An 18,330-nucleotide genomic window follows, 5' to 3' on the forward strand; every position below is an offset into this window, starting at 1 on the left:
CCCAGGTGTTGTATGTCCTACATAACTCACCGGTATGGATCCCCAAATATTGGTTCAGGAGATTGCATAACCTTTTTAGAGACCTAGTATGGAAGAAGGGGGTACCTAGGATTAAACTGGAGAAATTACAGCTGCCAAAGGAGGAGGGGGGCCTGGCTGTTCCTAATGCTTGGGTGTATTATTTAGCGGCCCAATGTCAGCATTTCTGGGGGTGGGAGCAGGAAGAGACATGGGGGTCCAGTGCGCGCATCCTATCATATCTGGGGGGGGGGGAGAACCCGTTGGCAGGACTGGAAGCGCACAGATATAAACAGATGGCGAGTACCAGACCCACTCTGCTGCTCATACACAAGGTGTGGTGGCAGTGCAAGCAATTGCTGGGGATAGGGGAGTGCACTAAATATACACCGCTCTGGAGGAATGCTTATTTGGGGGAATTGGGTAAATTGGAAGGGATGCAGGGGTGGGAGCAGCAAGGCATAATACGGTTGAATCAGTTGTATGAGGGAGACATACTCAAATCTTTTCAGCAAGTAAGGGAGGAGTTTCAACTGGACTCCCGCATGTTTTATCAGTACCTGCAGATTCGGCACGCAGTGCAGACACAAGCGGTCAGTGTGGACCTGACGATGCATGCCGCGGGGGTGTTGGAGCATATTGCAAAGGCAGTATCATCAAAAGGATTAATCTCATTGGTTTATCGCAGGTTGTTGGTGGAACATCTGGGAGATCCTATAGCAACAGTGAAAGCAATATGGGAGAGGGATGTGGGTCCTATTACAACAGACCACTGGGAGGCGGTATTGGCAGCAACATGTACTTTGTCCATTAATGTAGCACAACGAAGATCGCAGTTGTTTCTGATACATAGGGTGTACAGGACCCCGTGGGTGCTGAAACAAATGGGATTAAGAGCGGATGCAAAGTGCCCTAGGTGCCCGGAAGAAAAAGCAGATATCCTTCATATGTTCTGGACATGTGGGAAGCTGGGGAGTCTGTGGACGGAAATATTGGAACTAGTGGGGAGAGTGTTTGAGGTACAGATCCCATGGGATCCGGTAGTAATGCTGCTAGGGTATGTTGGAGATTTGGGGGGAGATAGGATGTCAGGGTTGGCAATTGCTAAAATACTGTATCAAGTTCGGAAAGGAATTGCAAAGCACTGGCTGGATGCGGAGCCACCATCAAAACAAGAAATCATAGGGGCACTTAACTCACAGGTTCTGATGGAGTATAGGATATACTCCAAGAGGGGGTCCAGGGTCAAGTTCGACAAACAATGGGCTAGGTGGATTGATCAATCTGGGTATGCTTCTGTGGAGCTAATGACACTAAGGCAACAAGTGCAGGTATAGGGCCACTGAGGGGAGAGGATTGGAAAAGTGGTACTGAGGAGATCGGCTGGGGGGGATACAGGGGGGAGTTGGGGGGAAGGGAATGTTTGGTTAAATGTAAAGAATTGGGTCTGTTGAAAATTGCTTGTACACTGTATGAGAACGTACAATGACCTGTAATAATGTGGAGTTTTGTTGAATAAACTTGAACTGATTAAAAAAAAAGAAACAGACAAACCACAGACTTAGATCTGACCCCCACAATGTGAACCATTTTCTATTATCCAAGTGATATTTTATACTCCTACATCTCTTACACACAACCGCGATCGGGCCGTAATAAATGGTCCGTGTGTCGGCTGGATTTCCTGACCCGACCACGGTACATGTGAACGGGACTCCTGGCATCATAGACATTTATGATGCTAGGAGTCCCTGCCTCCCCACGGAACTACTGTTCCGTACTGAACTAAATGATACCGAACAGAAGACCGTTTTCCATGGCCCGATCGCGGTCGTGTGCAAGAGCTGTTAGTCCTTGGGTCGGGTTTACAGAGCTGCCCACCAGACATTAGGTAGGTAAATGAGGTGTCTGTTGAATGAATAGGGAGGTGATAAGGAGGAAGGACAATGATTATTGAATAGGTAATTGTCCTATTCAATAATATGTTGTATTTACCTTTTTTTTTTATTACTCTGATGGTATTTACAACTTATTTTGATTTTGCTGTGGCTAAATTCACGGCGGAAAAAATACACCTGCGGGAATCCAGCCCAAAAATTCCTCCAGCTCTGGCTAATTCATAGTTTATTGGCCCTCCTCAAGCAGTGAACCATGTTGTAGCCAGCCACGTGATGACCTATAACCTCTTATTACAGGGTTGCCGTAGCTAACCTGCGCTCTCTCTCTTTCCTTCTCTCTTTCCTTCTCTCTTTCCTTCTCTCTTTCCTTCTCTCTTTCCTTCTCTCTCTCCTTCTCTCTCTCCTTCTCTCTCTCCTTCTCTCTCCTTCTCTCTTTCCTTCTCTCTTTCCTTCTCTCTTTCCTTCTCTCTTTCCTTCTCTCTTTCCTTCTCTCTTTCCTTCTCTCTTTCCTTCTCTCTTTCCTTCTCTCTTTCCTTCTCTCTTTCCTTCTCTCTTTCCTTCTCTCTTTCCTTCTCTCTTTCCTTCTCTCTTTCCTTCTCTCTTTCCTTCTCTCTTTCCTTCTCTCTTTCCTTCTCTCTTTCCTTCTCTCTTTCCTTCTCTCTTTCCTTCTCTCTTTCCTTCTCTCTTTCCTTCTCTCTTTCCTTCTCTCTTTCCTTCTCTCTTTCTCTCGTTAGTGAGGTTCAAGCCACAAGTGCTACATGAATGTGGGAGAGAAAAAAATATTTTATGTACTACTGCAGTGTGTGTGTGTGTGTGTGTGTGTGTATAATGGTTGTTGTTCCTCTTTTTCCCCAGAATAATAAAGCTACACTAGATCATGCAGCTGATCTGGATATTGTATGTAAGTAAAACTGTTTATTCCTTTCTTTATTTTATTTTTTTGTTTGTAGTTCTGCTACGTGACCTCAGCAGGTTTGCAAAGTTTCCATTTGAAGCCTTTCAAAATTATATTTCAGTGGAAGTTCCCTAATATAGGTCTACAATAACACTTCCTCTAATAACCTGCAGGGCTTCTGGGAATTTAAAGTTCAAGACCTTTTAGCCAAATACAGACTGCTGTGCACAATAGACTCTACAGACTCCGGATTAACAGCGGTCTCTGATTGCTGATGGATCTTCAGTGTAATTACACAGTCCCGTTATATTATTCTTGACCAACTTAATTTTCATATTTGTTTGTCCTTTTAATAAATAGATAACCATGCCAACTCAAAAAAGAAAATGTGGGATGTGTATCAAATGTCGGTGCAATCAGGTAACTAATCTATACCAGCTTTTATTAAGGTACAAATGCGTTTTGTTTATATTCAGTCTTGATTTCTGCTTTAGAAGCTTACACATTCAACCAATACAATTGGCCATTAACCCCTTAAGGACACGGACAATTTTGGCCTTGAGGACAGAACAATTTTCTTTCTATATTTCCCTCTTCTATCTATATGCCAGTGTATTAGCCTGTGTACTGATTGGCAGGCAGTTGTTAGGGCATACCTCAGTTTGCCCTAACAACAGGAAATGTGGTCAGACAGCCCTGGGGTCCTTCGATGGGCCTTGGGCTGTCTGGACATACAAGTTATGGGCCTTGATCGCGTCACAGAGATATTCTGTGACGCGATCAAAGAGCAGTCCCCCCTTCTCTTATTTACTTTGCCGCGATCAGCTTTGATCGCAGCATTCAAGGGGTTAATGGTGTAGAGAAGACGTTTCTCTTCTCTCCGCCGTTAGAACGGGGCTGCAACTGTGTATTACAGCCGTTGCCCCGCTCCTGATCACGCGTGGACACTGGCTGTCACACCGGACAAGAATACTCGTCCTAATGTGCAAAGTACCTGCCGCTCAGGACGAGAACTCTCATCCTGTGTCAGAAACTAGTTAAAGGGTTATTGCCAGGATAGATATTTATCATGGTAAGTGTATGATCGCCGGGGACCACATTGCTAAATCACCCCACCGTTCCATTCAAAGTTTTCCTTACTGCAGTCTTGGAGTGAAGAGGAATGGGGGGCTTGGGACACCTTTTCTAGTGAGCAGTGGGGGTCCCAGCATTGGGACCCTTAGCAATCAGACACATCACCTATGCTGAGGATAGCTGATAAAGGTCTATTCTGAGAATAACCCTTTTAAGATATCACTTAAAAAAAAACACAACAACTTTGTCTCTGGAGAGTGGCATCTTTTCTACCACATCCTCAAAAAGAATATCTTCTGGGCCTCAAGCTGCTACGTCAGTAAAATATACCACAGTCTTGAAGGACTACTCCAGGACAAACTGATGCATAGTGTGTCTGTTTTTCTGGACTTTTTCTACTAAATGGGGTGTCAAAAAGACAATAGGATAAGCCGAGTATTCCTATCTCAGACGTTTGTCATGTCTGCAAAATATGCTGTTAATTACTGATAGGTGGGGATCCCTCAGGTATCTAAAGAACAACGGACCTGTGATCCCTCTTTGCCAAATTGAAGCTGCCGTTCACAGGACCCCCATTCCCTGGATGGGGTAGGGTCTCAGATGTAGGACCCCCACCTATCAGCCATTTCTACCATATCCTGTGGATGTATCAAAAATGCTCTAGGTAGGAATACTCCTTTAAATTGGCAGGAGAATGGGCTCCTTAACGCCGAAGGACGGATATATCCGTCCTCAGCAGCTGCTAGTTAGCGCAGGAGGACGGATATATCCGTCCTGTGATGGCGCGTGTACTGTCACTGTACCCACGCGATCAGCGACAGGAGCACGGCTGTTATACACAGCCTGGCTCCTGCTGCAACTGCCGGAATCGAAGCGCGCTTCGATTCCGGCAGTTTAACCCATTAAATGCCGCTGTCAATAGTGACAGCGGCATCTAATGTGTTTGACAGAGGGAGGGAGCTCCCTCTGTCACCCGATCGGCGCCCCAGCAAACAAATCGCGGGTGGCCGTCGGGTTTCCATGACAGCCGGGGGTCTAACAAAGACCCCCAGGTCTGCCTTCAGCATCTGCCTGTTAGGCGATGCCGGAGGCATGACCTAACAGGTTGCCTGTCAGTTTTACACTGACAGGCAATAATGCTTTGGTATACTAAGTATACCAAAGCATTATATATGCGATCAGCAGATCGCATAGTGAAGTCCCCTGATGGGACTAAAAAAAAAAAATGGCAATCAGTTAAATAAAGTTTGTAGAAAAAAATAATAATAATTACAGTCAAAATCAAATAAAACTACTTTTTTTGCCCAAAAAGTGGTTTTATTCAGTATAAGAGTCAAAACAAATCACACATACACATATATGGTATCCCCGCGATCGTAACAACTTGACCAATAAAATTAACACATTAATTAAACCGCTGGATGAACGGCGTCCAAAAAAACTGCAAAAAACAAAGGCAAAATTCTCTCTTTTCTCCCATTCCCCCCATAAAAAATAAAATAAAAGTTAATCTATAAGTCCTATGTACTCCAAAATAGTACTAATGAAAACTACACATTGGCCCGCAAAAATCAAGCCCACGTACGGCCACATCGACGGAAAAATAAAAAAATGACGGCTCTTGGAACGCGGCGATGCAAAAACAAGTAATTTTTTTCTAAAAGGGTTTTTATTGTGCAAACGTAGAAAAAACATATAAAACCTTTACATATTTGGTATCCCCGTAATTGTGCCGACCCATAGAATAAAGTTAACATGTTATTTCCGCTGCATAGTACACGGCGTAAATTTATAACGTGAAAATTAATGCTGGAATAGCTGCTTATTTTCAATTCTCTCCTAAAATAAAGTTAATAAAAGTTAATCAATATATTGTAAGCATCTAAAAATGGTGCAATTACAAAATACATCTCGTCCCGCAAAAAACAAGCCCTTATACGGCTATATAGACGGAATAAAAAAAGAGTTACGACTCTTGGAATGCGACCGTGAAAAAACAAAAAATAATCCAAAGGTCATTAACGCGCAAAATGGCCCGGTCATTAAGGGATTAAGGAAAAAAAAAAGCCCTAATAAAACCAGCAAAGAGGCTACATAAAATAAGCGCACGGGTAAACCCAATACTGCAGGAGGAAATAAAACCGACAACATGATTTAGAACCTACTTTACGCTATCAATCGGAGCACTTTCTGATGACAATACATGATAATCCAGAAGTGACCTGCTTCTAAATGCTTTCTAAGAGGCAAAATGGAGAAACTGTGCACAATGTGAAACCATCCCAAGCTGGATAGAAAACATCTTAAAACCTTCCACTCATTGCCATTCTTATTCAAGGGAACCAACTTGACCGCCATGAATTTAGAATCCCTCAACACCAACTTCTCCCATGACAGCGGTATTGAATCCTGTCTGAGGCTCCTTGCTGGAACTGGATCTGCCTGCAGAACATGTTACTCAACTAATAAGTCCTCCTAACCCACGCTTGCTCATCCTTTGGTCAGGGGCTTTACCTGCATCAGACGGGAGAGATAATGATACGTTCATTGTCAGGACTGAGCAAAGAGGACAAACCACAAGCGCTTCTACTCCAATACAGATTAAAGGAAACTCCCTACAAACTACTGACTGACCTAAATACCTTAAGAATGACCATGTTTATCCTACATACACAAATAAAATCCTTTTATCTTTCGCGAGACAACACCCTTTAAATTGCAGCCACACTTTTTATAGTACATTAAATATAGGATTACACTACATTCTGTCTTATAGACGTCCCCTCTATGATGTTCTCATAGGGTATATGGACAGGGGTTGTCTTAGTGAGACAACCCGCTTAGGAGACCTTGACATCCGTTCTGGCATCAAAGCCTTGATCACCTCCGGAATAACTTTGGAAAACCAGGTTACAACCGGCAATAGCGGACCTGCCGAGTGGACCAAGCTGCCCTGTCTATGAGTTGTACGTCATAGAGAAGGAACATATTAAAGTATAGTAGGCACTGCCGTTTTAGATTGTAATCAGTGTTTGCCCGATAGTTTTCAGCACACACAAGTCCAATCCAATTTCTTGCTGTGGGTAATTACTCCAATTTTTTTGTGCCAGATATATATATATATATATATATACCCAAAAGTGGAGCCATGACTTCTGGTGAAATACAAAACAGCTGGATAAATAAAGAAACACAGCTGGAAATATGACCATGTACAGTTAATATTCCCTGATGCCTGAACCTATCCACCGCCGTCACATTGAAACGCTTTAGTTCATTAGTTTTCTCTTACAATATTTCTCCTCTTTGCAGATCCTGAGATCAATCTTGCCGATGTCTCGAAATTCAAAGCGCGCTTCCAAAAGACAATCCGTTCAGTTTTCCGAAATGTAAGAATGTAGTTTTGTGTGTAAAAAGGATCATTACAGTAAATTGTATTAAAAAATGGCAGGTGGGGATCCGACCCCGGTTAATCCTCACTGTTTCAGAGAACGAGGAACCCACATCTTTGGTTTTTTTCCCCCTCACATTTTTCAGTAGCCTAAAAATTTTTTACTAAATAATCCCCTTTTTTAGATTACACAAATTATTTATTTTGCCTCTGGTATGGCCTAATAGTCATACCTATGGCAGATGAGGGGGCGTTTGTGAGGTCCCCACTGACGTGGTAACCCGTCGGCACCGTTCACGTCTGAGATGCCGAGGCGCTAACAGAGGGAGACCGTCTCCTCCGTCAAACTCTATAAATGCCGCGGTTGCTATTGATTGGGTCATCTAAGGTGTTTAACGGTTGGGATCAGTGTTCTCTTTCGGCCGTTAGATTAAGGTATCGGCTGTATACTGTCGTTACCCGCACGTTATATCGCAATCATCGCCTCTGTGCCTGCATCATCGCTGCATCATGATAGTACCTGATCCACTGTAAAGGTTTAAAAGGGTTGTATCATCATATATTGCTGGCATATCACTAGCCTATGCCACCAACGGCTTAACGGCGGGGCTCCGACCACTGTAACCATCACCAAACTAGGTAGTCCATAGATAGTCACTGGAAAAAGCCAAGTCGAGACCACCAGAGACAGTGGCATGACACTTTCCTAGTGCCGCTGGCACTTTGTTCTAGCAATCGGACATTGGTGATAGGCCACCAATGTATATAATAAGACAAACCCCTTTTAACTGTTTACGGTACTGGATATTCTGTAGCCAGATGCCCAAAAGTTTAGAAAATTCTATTGTATAGACTCGTGGACACCATACTTTGCCAATTTTTCTGTAATTTGCCTTTTACTGGTTTATTTAGTTAAACAGACCACCACAAAGACTGTTCTATATGTTCCCCACTCTCAATTAAAAATGAAATCTTCTTGGTTTCAGGTAAACATTCACTTCAGAGAATTTGGAGATGCCTTGTGGATCCGCATTGCTTGGGGTCGGGATTACCAGATTCCTAATCAGTACAAGCCTACCTTTGTTGTGTACCATACACAGACTCCTTATGCCTTTATCACAAACCTTATAAAATCCCAGCGGCCTGTTCTTTGTCAGGTAATTTTTTGGATACAGCCATGAAGAATTTCTAACACTTTCGCGGAGTTCACACTTTATGCTGTGTAAAACTACGTAGCTTATCCGACCTAGAACCCGCAGCACATTCTGTCCAAACCACACCAGTTTTTCGGGTAAGATTTCCGTTGTGGAAAGCAGCGCTAGAAAAAATACTAACAAACAGTTCATACTTACCCCGGCCATAACCATGGCAACGCGTCCCTCTGATGTCCTGCAGCCCGACATCCTGGTATGACGTTTTATCCCATGTGACCGCTGCAACAGTCACATGGGATAAAACGCTATCCCTGGAGGCCGGGCTGGATGCAGGTCAGGGAGATCTGAGTAAATACACTATTTTTTTTTTTTATTCTGAATTTGTGATTATGCGGTGGAATCGCAGCTTTTCCACCGCAAAAATCGCAACATTCACCTCCCCGTTTAATTCAATGGGGAAAACCCGCAACAGAAAATTTACATTCTGCAGATTAAAAAAACGCACCGCAGGTCAATTTATGAACGTTTTTTTCAGTGAGGTTTTTTTTTTATGCAGCTTCTACTGTAATACGCTGCAGATTTTACACATTGCGGAAAATCCGCAGCGTTTACGCTGTGTGAACCCGGCCTAAAGGTGCTTTACCGATACTGTTCTGTAAAACAAGCGCCGCTTGACAACACAGCAAGTCGATCGGCGCTTGTTCGCTCCATTCACAAGGAGCAACGATCATTAATGTATGTGGGCGAACGATCGTTAATCGTATTGCTCTGTTCATTCGCATCATGTTTACACGGAGATGTGCTGACGACTAGCAACTATTTTTTTGGCCACGTAAGAGATCCGCTCAGCTTATGAATGAGCACACTCTGGTTCATCGGCTGATCATTGCCCTGTTTACACAAGTCCGTGATCAGGAACAATCATTTGCCCGCTCCTTGTCCTGTGTAGAAGGGCCTTAAAGGCTATGAACACCTTTTGAGGTCTTTTTTATAAAAAAAAAAAAATTGTTTTACTTTTGGAGATACAGCTGTTCATAACTTAGATGTGATCGATTACTGGTGAATCTTGCATGTCAGACACACGCAGGACCCGCCGACACTGAACCCGCCAGGTCCGCGAACTGGCCGGTGTAAAGCAAACTATACAGCTGCTTTGTATAGAGAATACAGAACAGCTGTATCTCCAAAATTAAAAGATTTTTTTTTAATAAAGACTAATTACAAAGTTACACTAAACACACTGACTAATCTATTTATTTATTTTTTTAAATGCCCTCAAAGGTGTTCATAGCATTTAAGACCATGTTAAAATTGTGTGTAATATGCCAGAGCATTTTAAAGCAGAATAATATTAATATTTGCTGTAAACAATGTTGTTACAGGGCCTTTTATTGGCTTCAGGATACAGTCAGATCCAAGAGATGGAACTGAAAAGTCGGTGTTTGGAATCCCTGAAGGACATTGTATTCAAGCGATTTAATCAGGTGAGCAGAAATCTGCCATTATACGCAGAAATATGAAGCTCTTGTCCGCTCTCCTGACATGTCTGTTTCACTATACACTTGTATAACCCATGAAATGACAATGCTGAAGCATCTTTTTCTTAGAGTTTTGCGTGATGCCGTTCATCTCTTATTACTCTTCGAGATATATGAATAGATTGACAACTGTCTGTTACCATTCTCCTTGTGAATAGGATGTGTCCCTACACCGTCTCGCACTGTCAGCACTGATTGGTCAGGGTATAGGGAGACATGCCCCATTGACCAGGCAAGTGCCATCAACCAGTTGTCAATCTCTTCATATTCCCAGGGGGAATAACAGAGGAACAGGATAGCGCAGAGCTCTAAGAAAAGATACACTTTGGGAATACAAGTATTTATTAAATCCGACATGTGAGGAGAGCTGACTGGTCCTCTTTTAAATATCATATTTTGGAACTACATTGTGAGCAATTTCCTGAACTAATTTTGTTATCAGAATTGCTTCTATTTACGAGCAAGAAAGATTCTAATAATAAACCTGCAGGGAAATTACTTTGCAGATGGTCCATTTGCAGAGTACAGATCGCTACAAACTGCACATAAAGAGCATTGTTGGGATGAAGGTTTATTATTGGAGTCTTTAACACCTGTAAAGGGATCCGTTCCTATAATAATGTATTTGGAAACTGCTGATAATGCAATTCCCTATTATAACTATTATAACCCTTAAAGTGGCTACTTGAAGGGTTTATAGTTAGCCACTAAAACTACATTATCTGCTCTTTTAGCAGACTTGGTGATGAAACACGTTGAGGATTGGTGTGATGCACAGGGACAATGAAAGTAATGATGCAGATTCTGATAATCGGGTTCCACTGTTTTAGACTCTTTGCATCATGGACCAGTTTAAAATTCGCCCCCCCCCAGCCTAAATCCCAGGGACCGCCGTTATATCGACGATGTGTCTGTTTACACTCCCACATCCAGACAGCCGGACTCCATACATTGAGGTCTATTCACTTAGCATTTCCATGCCGCGTGACTGTACGCTCCCGTATCAATGTGTGACCCTTGTAAAGAACCGCTAGGCATTAGCGTAATATCTCCTGCACTATTATTAGATGTGTTTCTGAAACCAGTTTTGGTGTTTGCTTTTTTCAGGCCTGGTTCTAAAAGTCTTCAGCAGGTGGGAAAAGTCCTAAGGAAATCCTGAACTTGTAGCACTGTATCATGAACAGCTGTTTGAAAAGGTAAACACCACTATATGGATTTCTTTCCCACCTACTGTAAAACTTTAGCATCCCTTCTGAATGTATATAAAAGTGAATCTCTTCCCACAGACCTGCACGTTAGCGGATGAATTACTGATATTATTATGAGGTCTGCAGCATCTCTTCCCTGGTGGCCCATGACAGTTCTTTCTTTCTTCTTGTTGTTCTCATAGGGGCATATAGTGGATTCAAATCGCCAATCCCATAAATGTCCACACATTTATGGCCATTATTCAAGCTAGATGGGAGCCTTGATATGGGGGGTGGTGATTTGGATCTACTTAGTGTCCTTATAAAGTAGAGAACGCCGTAAAAAGAGTGGGTGCATGAGGAAGTTAAAGATGCTACAGACTTCAGATCTGTTACTGATGAGACCTAAGGTAATACAAATTGCACCATTTGTCGTGTTGACTGGTGCCTTTCTAGTAGTTCTCATGAAATATATTATCCTCTTACATTTTTTCCCCGGTTTTTGTTTTTTTTGTTTTATATACAGCCATTTCAAACCTATCAGTCGAGATCACTTTCAGAAAAAAGCTACACTCCGACAAGTGGTAAGATCAACTCTAATAATTAAATCTGCTCTAGGTTTTTTGATCTATTTAACCGAGATTGAGATATATATATATCTCTGTAGGTACTGTTGCATCTGACCAAGTGCACGTTCACAGTTAAAGGCCGGATTCAGACGAACGCGATTTGCGTCCGTTCAGCCCGCGTGGTTTTCACGCGGCTCGCGCGGACCAATACAAGTCTATGGGGCAGTGCAGACAGTCCGTGTTTTTTGCGCAGCGTTAGTCCGCTACGTAAAACTCACGACATGTTCTATATTTAGGCGTTTTTCACGCATCACGCACCCATTGAAGTCAATGGGTGCATGAAAATCACGCATGCCCCACGGAAGCACTTCCGTGGGACAAGCGTTATTCGCGCAGTAAAAGAATGAATGTAAACAGAAAAGCACCACGTGCTTTTCTGTTTACAAACATCCAAACGGAGCGTCATAAAGATGGCGGCTGCGCGAAAAGCACGCTTCCACGCATCCATATGAACATGACACGCAGCTGTCAAGTGCCTTTTGCGCACGCAAAACGCTGCTGTTTTTGCGTGCGCAAAAACGTCACATTCGTCTGAATCAGCCCAAAGGCTGTGTACACCTTTTTGAATCACCTGTGTCCGATATCAGCTCTATCCTGTGTGGAAAAAGCCGAACAGAAACGAAGCGGCTGAGTGCTCACACGAGTGCTTAAGCCGCTTCGTTTTAGCGATTGGTGGGGGTCTCAGTGCTCAAACCCCCAGCGATCAAAACTTCTGACATGTCACTGTCACATGTCAGAAGTTTGTCAAATGTTTAGTTACCCTTTAATGACCAAAGATTATTTTTTGTGTTTTCACTGTTGCATTTTACACATTTTATTTTTTTTAGACAAGTTGTATTTTTTTAATTGCACCATTTTTGGGTGCATATAATATTGATTACCGTTTTATTAACTATTTTAGGAAAGCATTGAAAATAAACTGCTAATCCAGCATTGTTTTTTACGTTCTAAATTTACGCCGTTCGCTATGCGGCATAAATAACATGTTACCTTTATTCTATCGGTCGGCACGATTATGGGGATAGCAAATACGTAAAGGCTTTATGTTTTCCTATATTTGCAAAATAAAAACACTTTTTAAAAAAAATTTAATAAATTGCTTGTTTTTGAATCGCCGCATTCCAAGAGCCATAACTATTTTTCCGTCGATGTAGCCATATGTGGGCTTGTTTTTTTGTGGGACAAGGTGTAGTTTTCATTGGTAGTATTTTAGGGTACATGGGAGTTATTGATTAAAGAGGCTCTGTCACCAGATTTTGCAGCCCCTATCTGCTATTGCAGCAGATCGGCGCTGCAATGTAGATTACAGTAACGTTTTTATTTTTAAAAAAACAAGCATTTTTGGCCAAGTTATGACCATTTTTGTATTTATGCAAATGAGGCTTGCAAAAGTACAACTGGGCGTGTTTAAAGTAAAAGTCCAAGTGGGCGTGTATTATGTGCATACATCGGGGCGTGTTTACTACTTTTACTAGCTGGGCGTTGTGTATAGAAGTATCATCCACTTCTCTTCAGAACACCCAGCTTCTGGCAGTGCAGACACAGCCGTGTTCTCGAGAGATCACGCTGTGACGTCACTCACTTCCTGCCCCAGGTCCTGCATCGTGTCAGACGAGCGAGGACACATCGGCACCAGAGGCTACAGATGATTCTGCAGCAGCATCAGCGTTTGCAGGTAAGTAGCTACATGGACTTGCCTGCAAACGCCGATGCTGCTGCAGAATCAACTGAAGCCTCTGGTGCCGATGTGTCCTCGCTCGTCCGACACGATGCAGGACCTGTGAGTGACGATACAGCGTGATCTCTCGAGAACACGCTCTGTGTCTGCACTGCCAGAAGCTGGGCGTTCTGAAGAGAAGTGGATGATACTTCTCATCAGAACGCCCAGCTAGTAAAAGTAGTAAACACGCCCCGATGTACGCACATAATACACGCCCAGTTGTACTTTTACTTTTAAACACGCCCACTTGGACTTTTGCAAGCCTCATTTGCATAAATACAAAAATGGTCATAACTTGGCCAAAAATGCTCGTTTAAAAAAACAAAAAACGTTACTGTAATCTACATTGCAGCGCCGATCTGCTGCAATAGCAGATAGGGGCTGCAAAATCTGGTGACAGAGCCTCTTTAACACTTTCAGCACCCTGGACAGTGACTGACGTCGACTAGCCTCATCTCTATGATGGTGGCTGCGCGAAAATCACGCAGCTGCGCATCATACACTGATGACACACGGAGCTGTCAAGTGCCTTTTGCGTACGCAAAACGCACACGCTCGTGTAAATGAGGCCTAAAACTGACAGAGAATCTATTAGGCCATGACTCTGGCATGGCCTAATAGGCAGTTGCTGAAGGCAGACCTGGGGACCTTTTTTTTAGGCCCCCGGCTGCCATGGAAACCCAACGGCGCCTCGCTATGGACAGTGGCATCTAATGGGATAAACTGCTGGAATTGGAGGCTGTTTATAACAGCTGTGCTCCTGTTGCTGATCGCGTGGGTACACTGGCAGTACCCACGCGATCAGAGCGACTGATATATCCTTCGCTATGCAGGAACTAGCACCTGCTTGTTACCGATATATCCATCGCTCGTCGTTAAGGGGTTAAGACCTTTAACCTTTTGTCTTTACAACTTTGATGCTTTTTATTTTTTTAGCTAAATTATTAAGAGTGTTTTGTAATGTACTTTTTTTTTTTTCTTACCAGTGCATCCAAAAATAACTTATGAAAATATTAAGGAAAAGGAGCGGGTACATCATGCGATGCTTCAGACATTTGGAGACGGCCCTCTTCCGAAGCTGGATTACGCATCATATAAGGTTTGCATTAACAATGGAGTCTGAAATATGAGTTACCTCTGAATAAAGAAAACCGCAAACCTCCAAAAACGAACGTGTTTTTCTGTCATTATGGGGTTAACTGTTTCTATAGAGCGGGTATTTCTAGTACCACATTTTACCTGCATGGGTTTTTTTTAATTATTATTATTCAATGACCGTTCTTCACCCTAAAAGTTAGTGGCTGAATATAGCCAAAATTGTAATTCATCCTGCAACATTAACCCCTTAATGACCAGCCTATTTTAAACCTTAATGACCAGGCCATTTTTTACGTTTTTCCATCGTCGCATTCCAAGAGCTATAACCTTTTTATTTTTGCGTCGACATAGCTGTATAAGGTCTTGTTTTTTGCGGGACAAGTTGTATTTTTTAATAGCACCATTTTGGGGGACATATTATTTATTTGATTAACTTTTATTTGGGGAGAAATAGAAAAAAAACCTGAAATTTCGCCACTCTTAAATCTACGCCGTTTACCGTGTGATATAAATAACACAATAACTTTATTCAGCGGGTTGTTACGATTGTAACGATACCAAATTTATATAGTTTTTGTATGTTTTACTACTTTTACACGTAAAAACGCTTTTTTTTCAAAATTATTTGTTTTTGTGTCTCCATATTGGAAGAGCCGTAACGTTTTTATTTTTTCGCCGATGCGGTTGTATGAGGGCTTTTTTTTGCAGGAAGACTTGTAGTTTTTATTGGTACCATTTTGGAGTAGATGCGACTTTTTTATCACTTTTTATGACATTTTTTCAGTCAGGATTCACAGAAAACAGCAATTTTTCCATAGTTTTTTATTACATTTTTTACGGCGTTCACCGTGCGGGTTAAATAATGTAATAGATTTATAGTCGGGGTCGTTACGGACGCGGCGATACCAAATATGTGTAACTTTTTTACTTCATTTTGTTTTTTTAATAGTAAAGCATTTTGTAAGGGGAAAAGCTGGGTTTTTCATTTATTTTCACTTTTTTTTTTAAATTAACTTTTTTATGAAACTTTTTTTTCACTTTTTTACTAGTCCCACTAGGGGACTATAATATGCGATCGCATTTATAATACACTGCAATACTGCGGCATGATCTAGCAGGCATTCGCTCCAGGCAGACCTGGGGGCCTTTATTAGACCCCCGGCTGCCATTGGAGACACAGACACTCGGCGATCGTATCGCCGGGTGTCGGTGGGAGAGAGAGGGAGCTCCCTCCCTCTCTCCAAAACCCCCAGATGCGGTGCACGCTATTGTGCACCGTATCTGAGGGGTTAAACGGGTGAGAGCGATACTAATATCGATCTCACACGGCAGTGCAGGGACGCCCCCAGCCCTCCGCTACCTCTGGCAGCTGAGAGCAGGGAGATTTGACAGCTCCCTGCTCTGTAAACTTATTCCGATGCTGCGACGTAAAAAGTCTATGACATCGGAATAAGGCCCGTTAGTGACCGACGTAAAAACACGATGGGCCGGTCACTAACGGGTTACGGGTATGTTCACATGCAGTGTTTTCAGGCGTATTTCGGGGCGTTTACGCCTTGAAATATTCCTGAAAAAAACGGAAGCTGAACGCCTACAATCATCTGCCCATTTAAATCAATGGGAAAAACCGCATTTGGTTCATACGGGGCGTCTTTCTACGCCGCTGTTTTAAAAAAACGGACCGTAAAAAGACGCTCCTTAAAAAGAAGTAGCATGTCACTTCTTGAGGCGTTTTTTTTTTTAGCTGATTTTCCATTGAACACTATGAAAAACGCCTCAAAAGAAGCTCCAAATTAAAAGAAGCTTCATTTTCAGCTTCAAAAACACCTGAAAATCAGAGGCTGTTTTCTCTGAAAACTGCTCCGTATTTTCAGACGTTTTTGAGTTTGCGTGTGAACATACCCTAAGGGCATGCCCACACGTGGCTGATTTCCTCTGCAACTGTCCGCATCAATGCCGCACATACTCTGCGTTGCAGATTCTGCGGCAGATCTACCCAAAATGTGCAGTAAATTGATGCGGACTAGCTGCTGCGGACTGCGGTAAAAGTGCTTCCCTTCTCTCTATCAGTGCAGCATAGAGAGAAGGGACAGCACTTTCCCTAGTGAAAGTAAACAAATTTCATACTTACCGGCCGTTGTCTTGGTGACGCGTCCCTCTTTCGGCATCCAGCCCGACCTCCCTGGATGACGCGGCAGTCCATGTGACCGCTGCAGCCTGTGATTGGCTGCAGCCGTCACTTAGACTGAAACGTCATCCTGGGAGGCCGGACTGGAGACAGAAGCAGGGAGTTCTCGGTAAGTATGAACTTCTATTTTTTTTACAGGTTGCTGTATATTGGGATCGGTAGTCACTGTCCAGGGTGCTGAAACAGTTAATGCCGATCGCTTAACTCTTTCAGCACCCTGGACAGTGACTATTTACTGACGTCTCCTAGCAACGCTCCCGTAATTCCGGGAGCCCCATTGACTTCCTCAGTCTGGCTGTAGACCTAGAAATACATAGCTCCAGCCAGAATGAAGAAATGTCATGTCAAAAAAGCAAGATGCATCCGCAGCACACATAACATGTGCATGACAGCTGCGGACTTCATCGCGGAATTTAGAATCTCCATTGAAGTCAATGGAGAAATTCCGCCGTGAGTCCGCCACAACTCCGCAACAGCCATTGCATGCTGCGGACACCAAATTCCGCACCGTAGCCTATGCTCCGCAGCAGAATTTTACGCATCGTCTAAACGAACACTGCTAAATAAAAGTGGAAGTCAATGGAGAAACGGCTCCGCTGCGGATTAACGCTGCGGAGTGTCCGCTGCGGAATTCAAGAGGAAATCCGCCACGTGTGGGCATGCCCTAATACTGACCGGAGATGTTGCTACAAGAAAACCTCCTACTAAAACTGGTTATCTTATACGTATCTGACTGCCCCAGCACGATCATCACTGTATCCGATAAACCTAATATGCACCATGTTTATTTCCATACAGCTGGAAAGCTCATTTAAAGGGGAAACTGGTATTGCCAATAATATTGAACCCTTTCGATGTGTTGTCAAGTTCTCCAGTCCTCATCTTCTGGAATCCATCAGATCTCTCGCACCATCAGGTAACCTGGATAAAATGGACGGTTTGTTTTGTGTATGCCTGAATTATTATTTGTGTATTGTATTCATTGTGTCTCTTTTCACAGGTTTAGCTGAAGCGCCCATCTCCAGCCTATTGTCCTGTATACCCCATAGAGGCAGAAATGTTTTTAAAGTCTCGGAGAAGAAACAATCAACAAGCAGCCAAGCTATTAACTAGAGACTATGAAAAACGCCACATATCCATAGTGGACTTCATGCTTATATAATAACCGAGCTCTGAAGCCAGAAAGACTGGACATTTTCTAAGGGAAGTGTTTTTGGATTTTGTGATTGGCTTTTCCTGATCTCCGACCCACAACCCGGCCCCCCCCCCCCCCCCCCCCCCCCGATTCCTCCCTTATCTTTGAGGAAATGGACTAATCGCAGAGAGATTTTCCAACAGGTTGAAAATCCCCCTGTGAGATCTGTAGCGCAACTGATAGCCAGAAGTGCTTAACGGGTCCGTGCATAGTAGCCATGAATATATTGGAGAGAGCTTAGAAAACGAAATTATGTATATATAAAAAACAATTTGTCGTTTTCCGGCTGACCACCTCCAAATTTTGTTCACTGCCGTTTTAATGTATATATTTGGCATTAAATGA

The 18,330-nt window shown here is 43.0% G+C and overlaps 1 protein-coding gene across 2 annotated transcripts in view; it reads left to right on the plus strand.

Annotated features, from left to right (window-relative positions):
* The window catches only part of CENPN (centromere protein N), a 35,335-nt gene extending 17,276 nt beyond the window's left edge, over window positions 1–18,059 (plus strand). For both annotated transcript variants that reach the window (XM_075838657.1, XM_075838656.1), the window contains exons 3-11: window positions 2,772–2,817; window positions 3,172–3,231; window positions 7,198–7,274; window positions 8,263–8,433; window positions 9,813–9,914; window positions 11,682–11,739; window positions 14,491–14,603; window positions 17,589–17,706; window positions 17,791–18,059. In XM_075838657.1, coding sequence (XP_075694772.1) covers window positions 2,772–2,817; window positions 3,172–3,231; window positions 7,198–7,274; window positions 8,263–8,433; window positions 9,813–9,914; window positions 11,682–11,739; window positions 14,491–14,603; window positions 17,589–17,706; window positions 17,791–17,903 — 858 coding nt within the window. In that variant the 3' untranslated portion in view covers window positions 17,904–18,059. The remainder of the gene's footprint in view (window positions 1–2,771; window positions 2,818–3,171; window positions 3,232–7,197; window positions 7,275–8,262; window positions 8,434–9,812; window positions 9,915–11,681; window positions 11,740–14,490; window positions 14,604–17,588; window positions 17,707–17,790) is intronic.
* The last annotated feature ends 271 nt before the right edge of the window (window positions 18,060–18,330 follow it).

Source organism: Rhinoderma darwinii, chromosome 9 (assembly GCF_050947455.1).
Source record: "Rhinoderma darwinii isolate aRhiDar2 chromosome 9, aRhiDar2.hap1, whole genome shotgun sequence".
Classification (NCBI taxonomy): domain Eukaryota; kingdom Metazoa; phylum Chordata; class Amphibia; order Anura; family Rhinodermatidae; genus Rhinoderma; species Rhinoderma darwinii.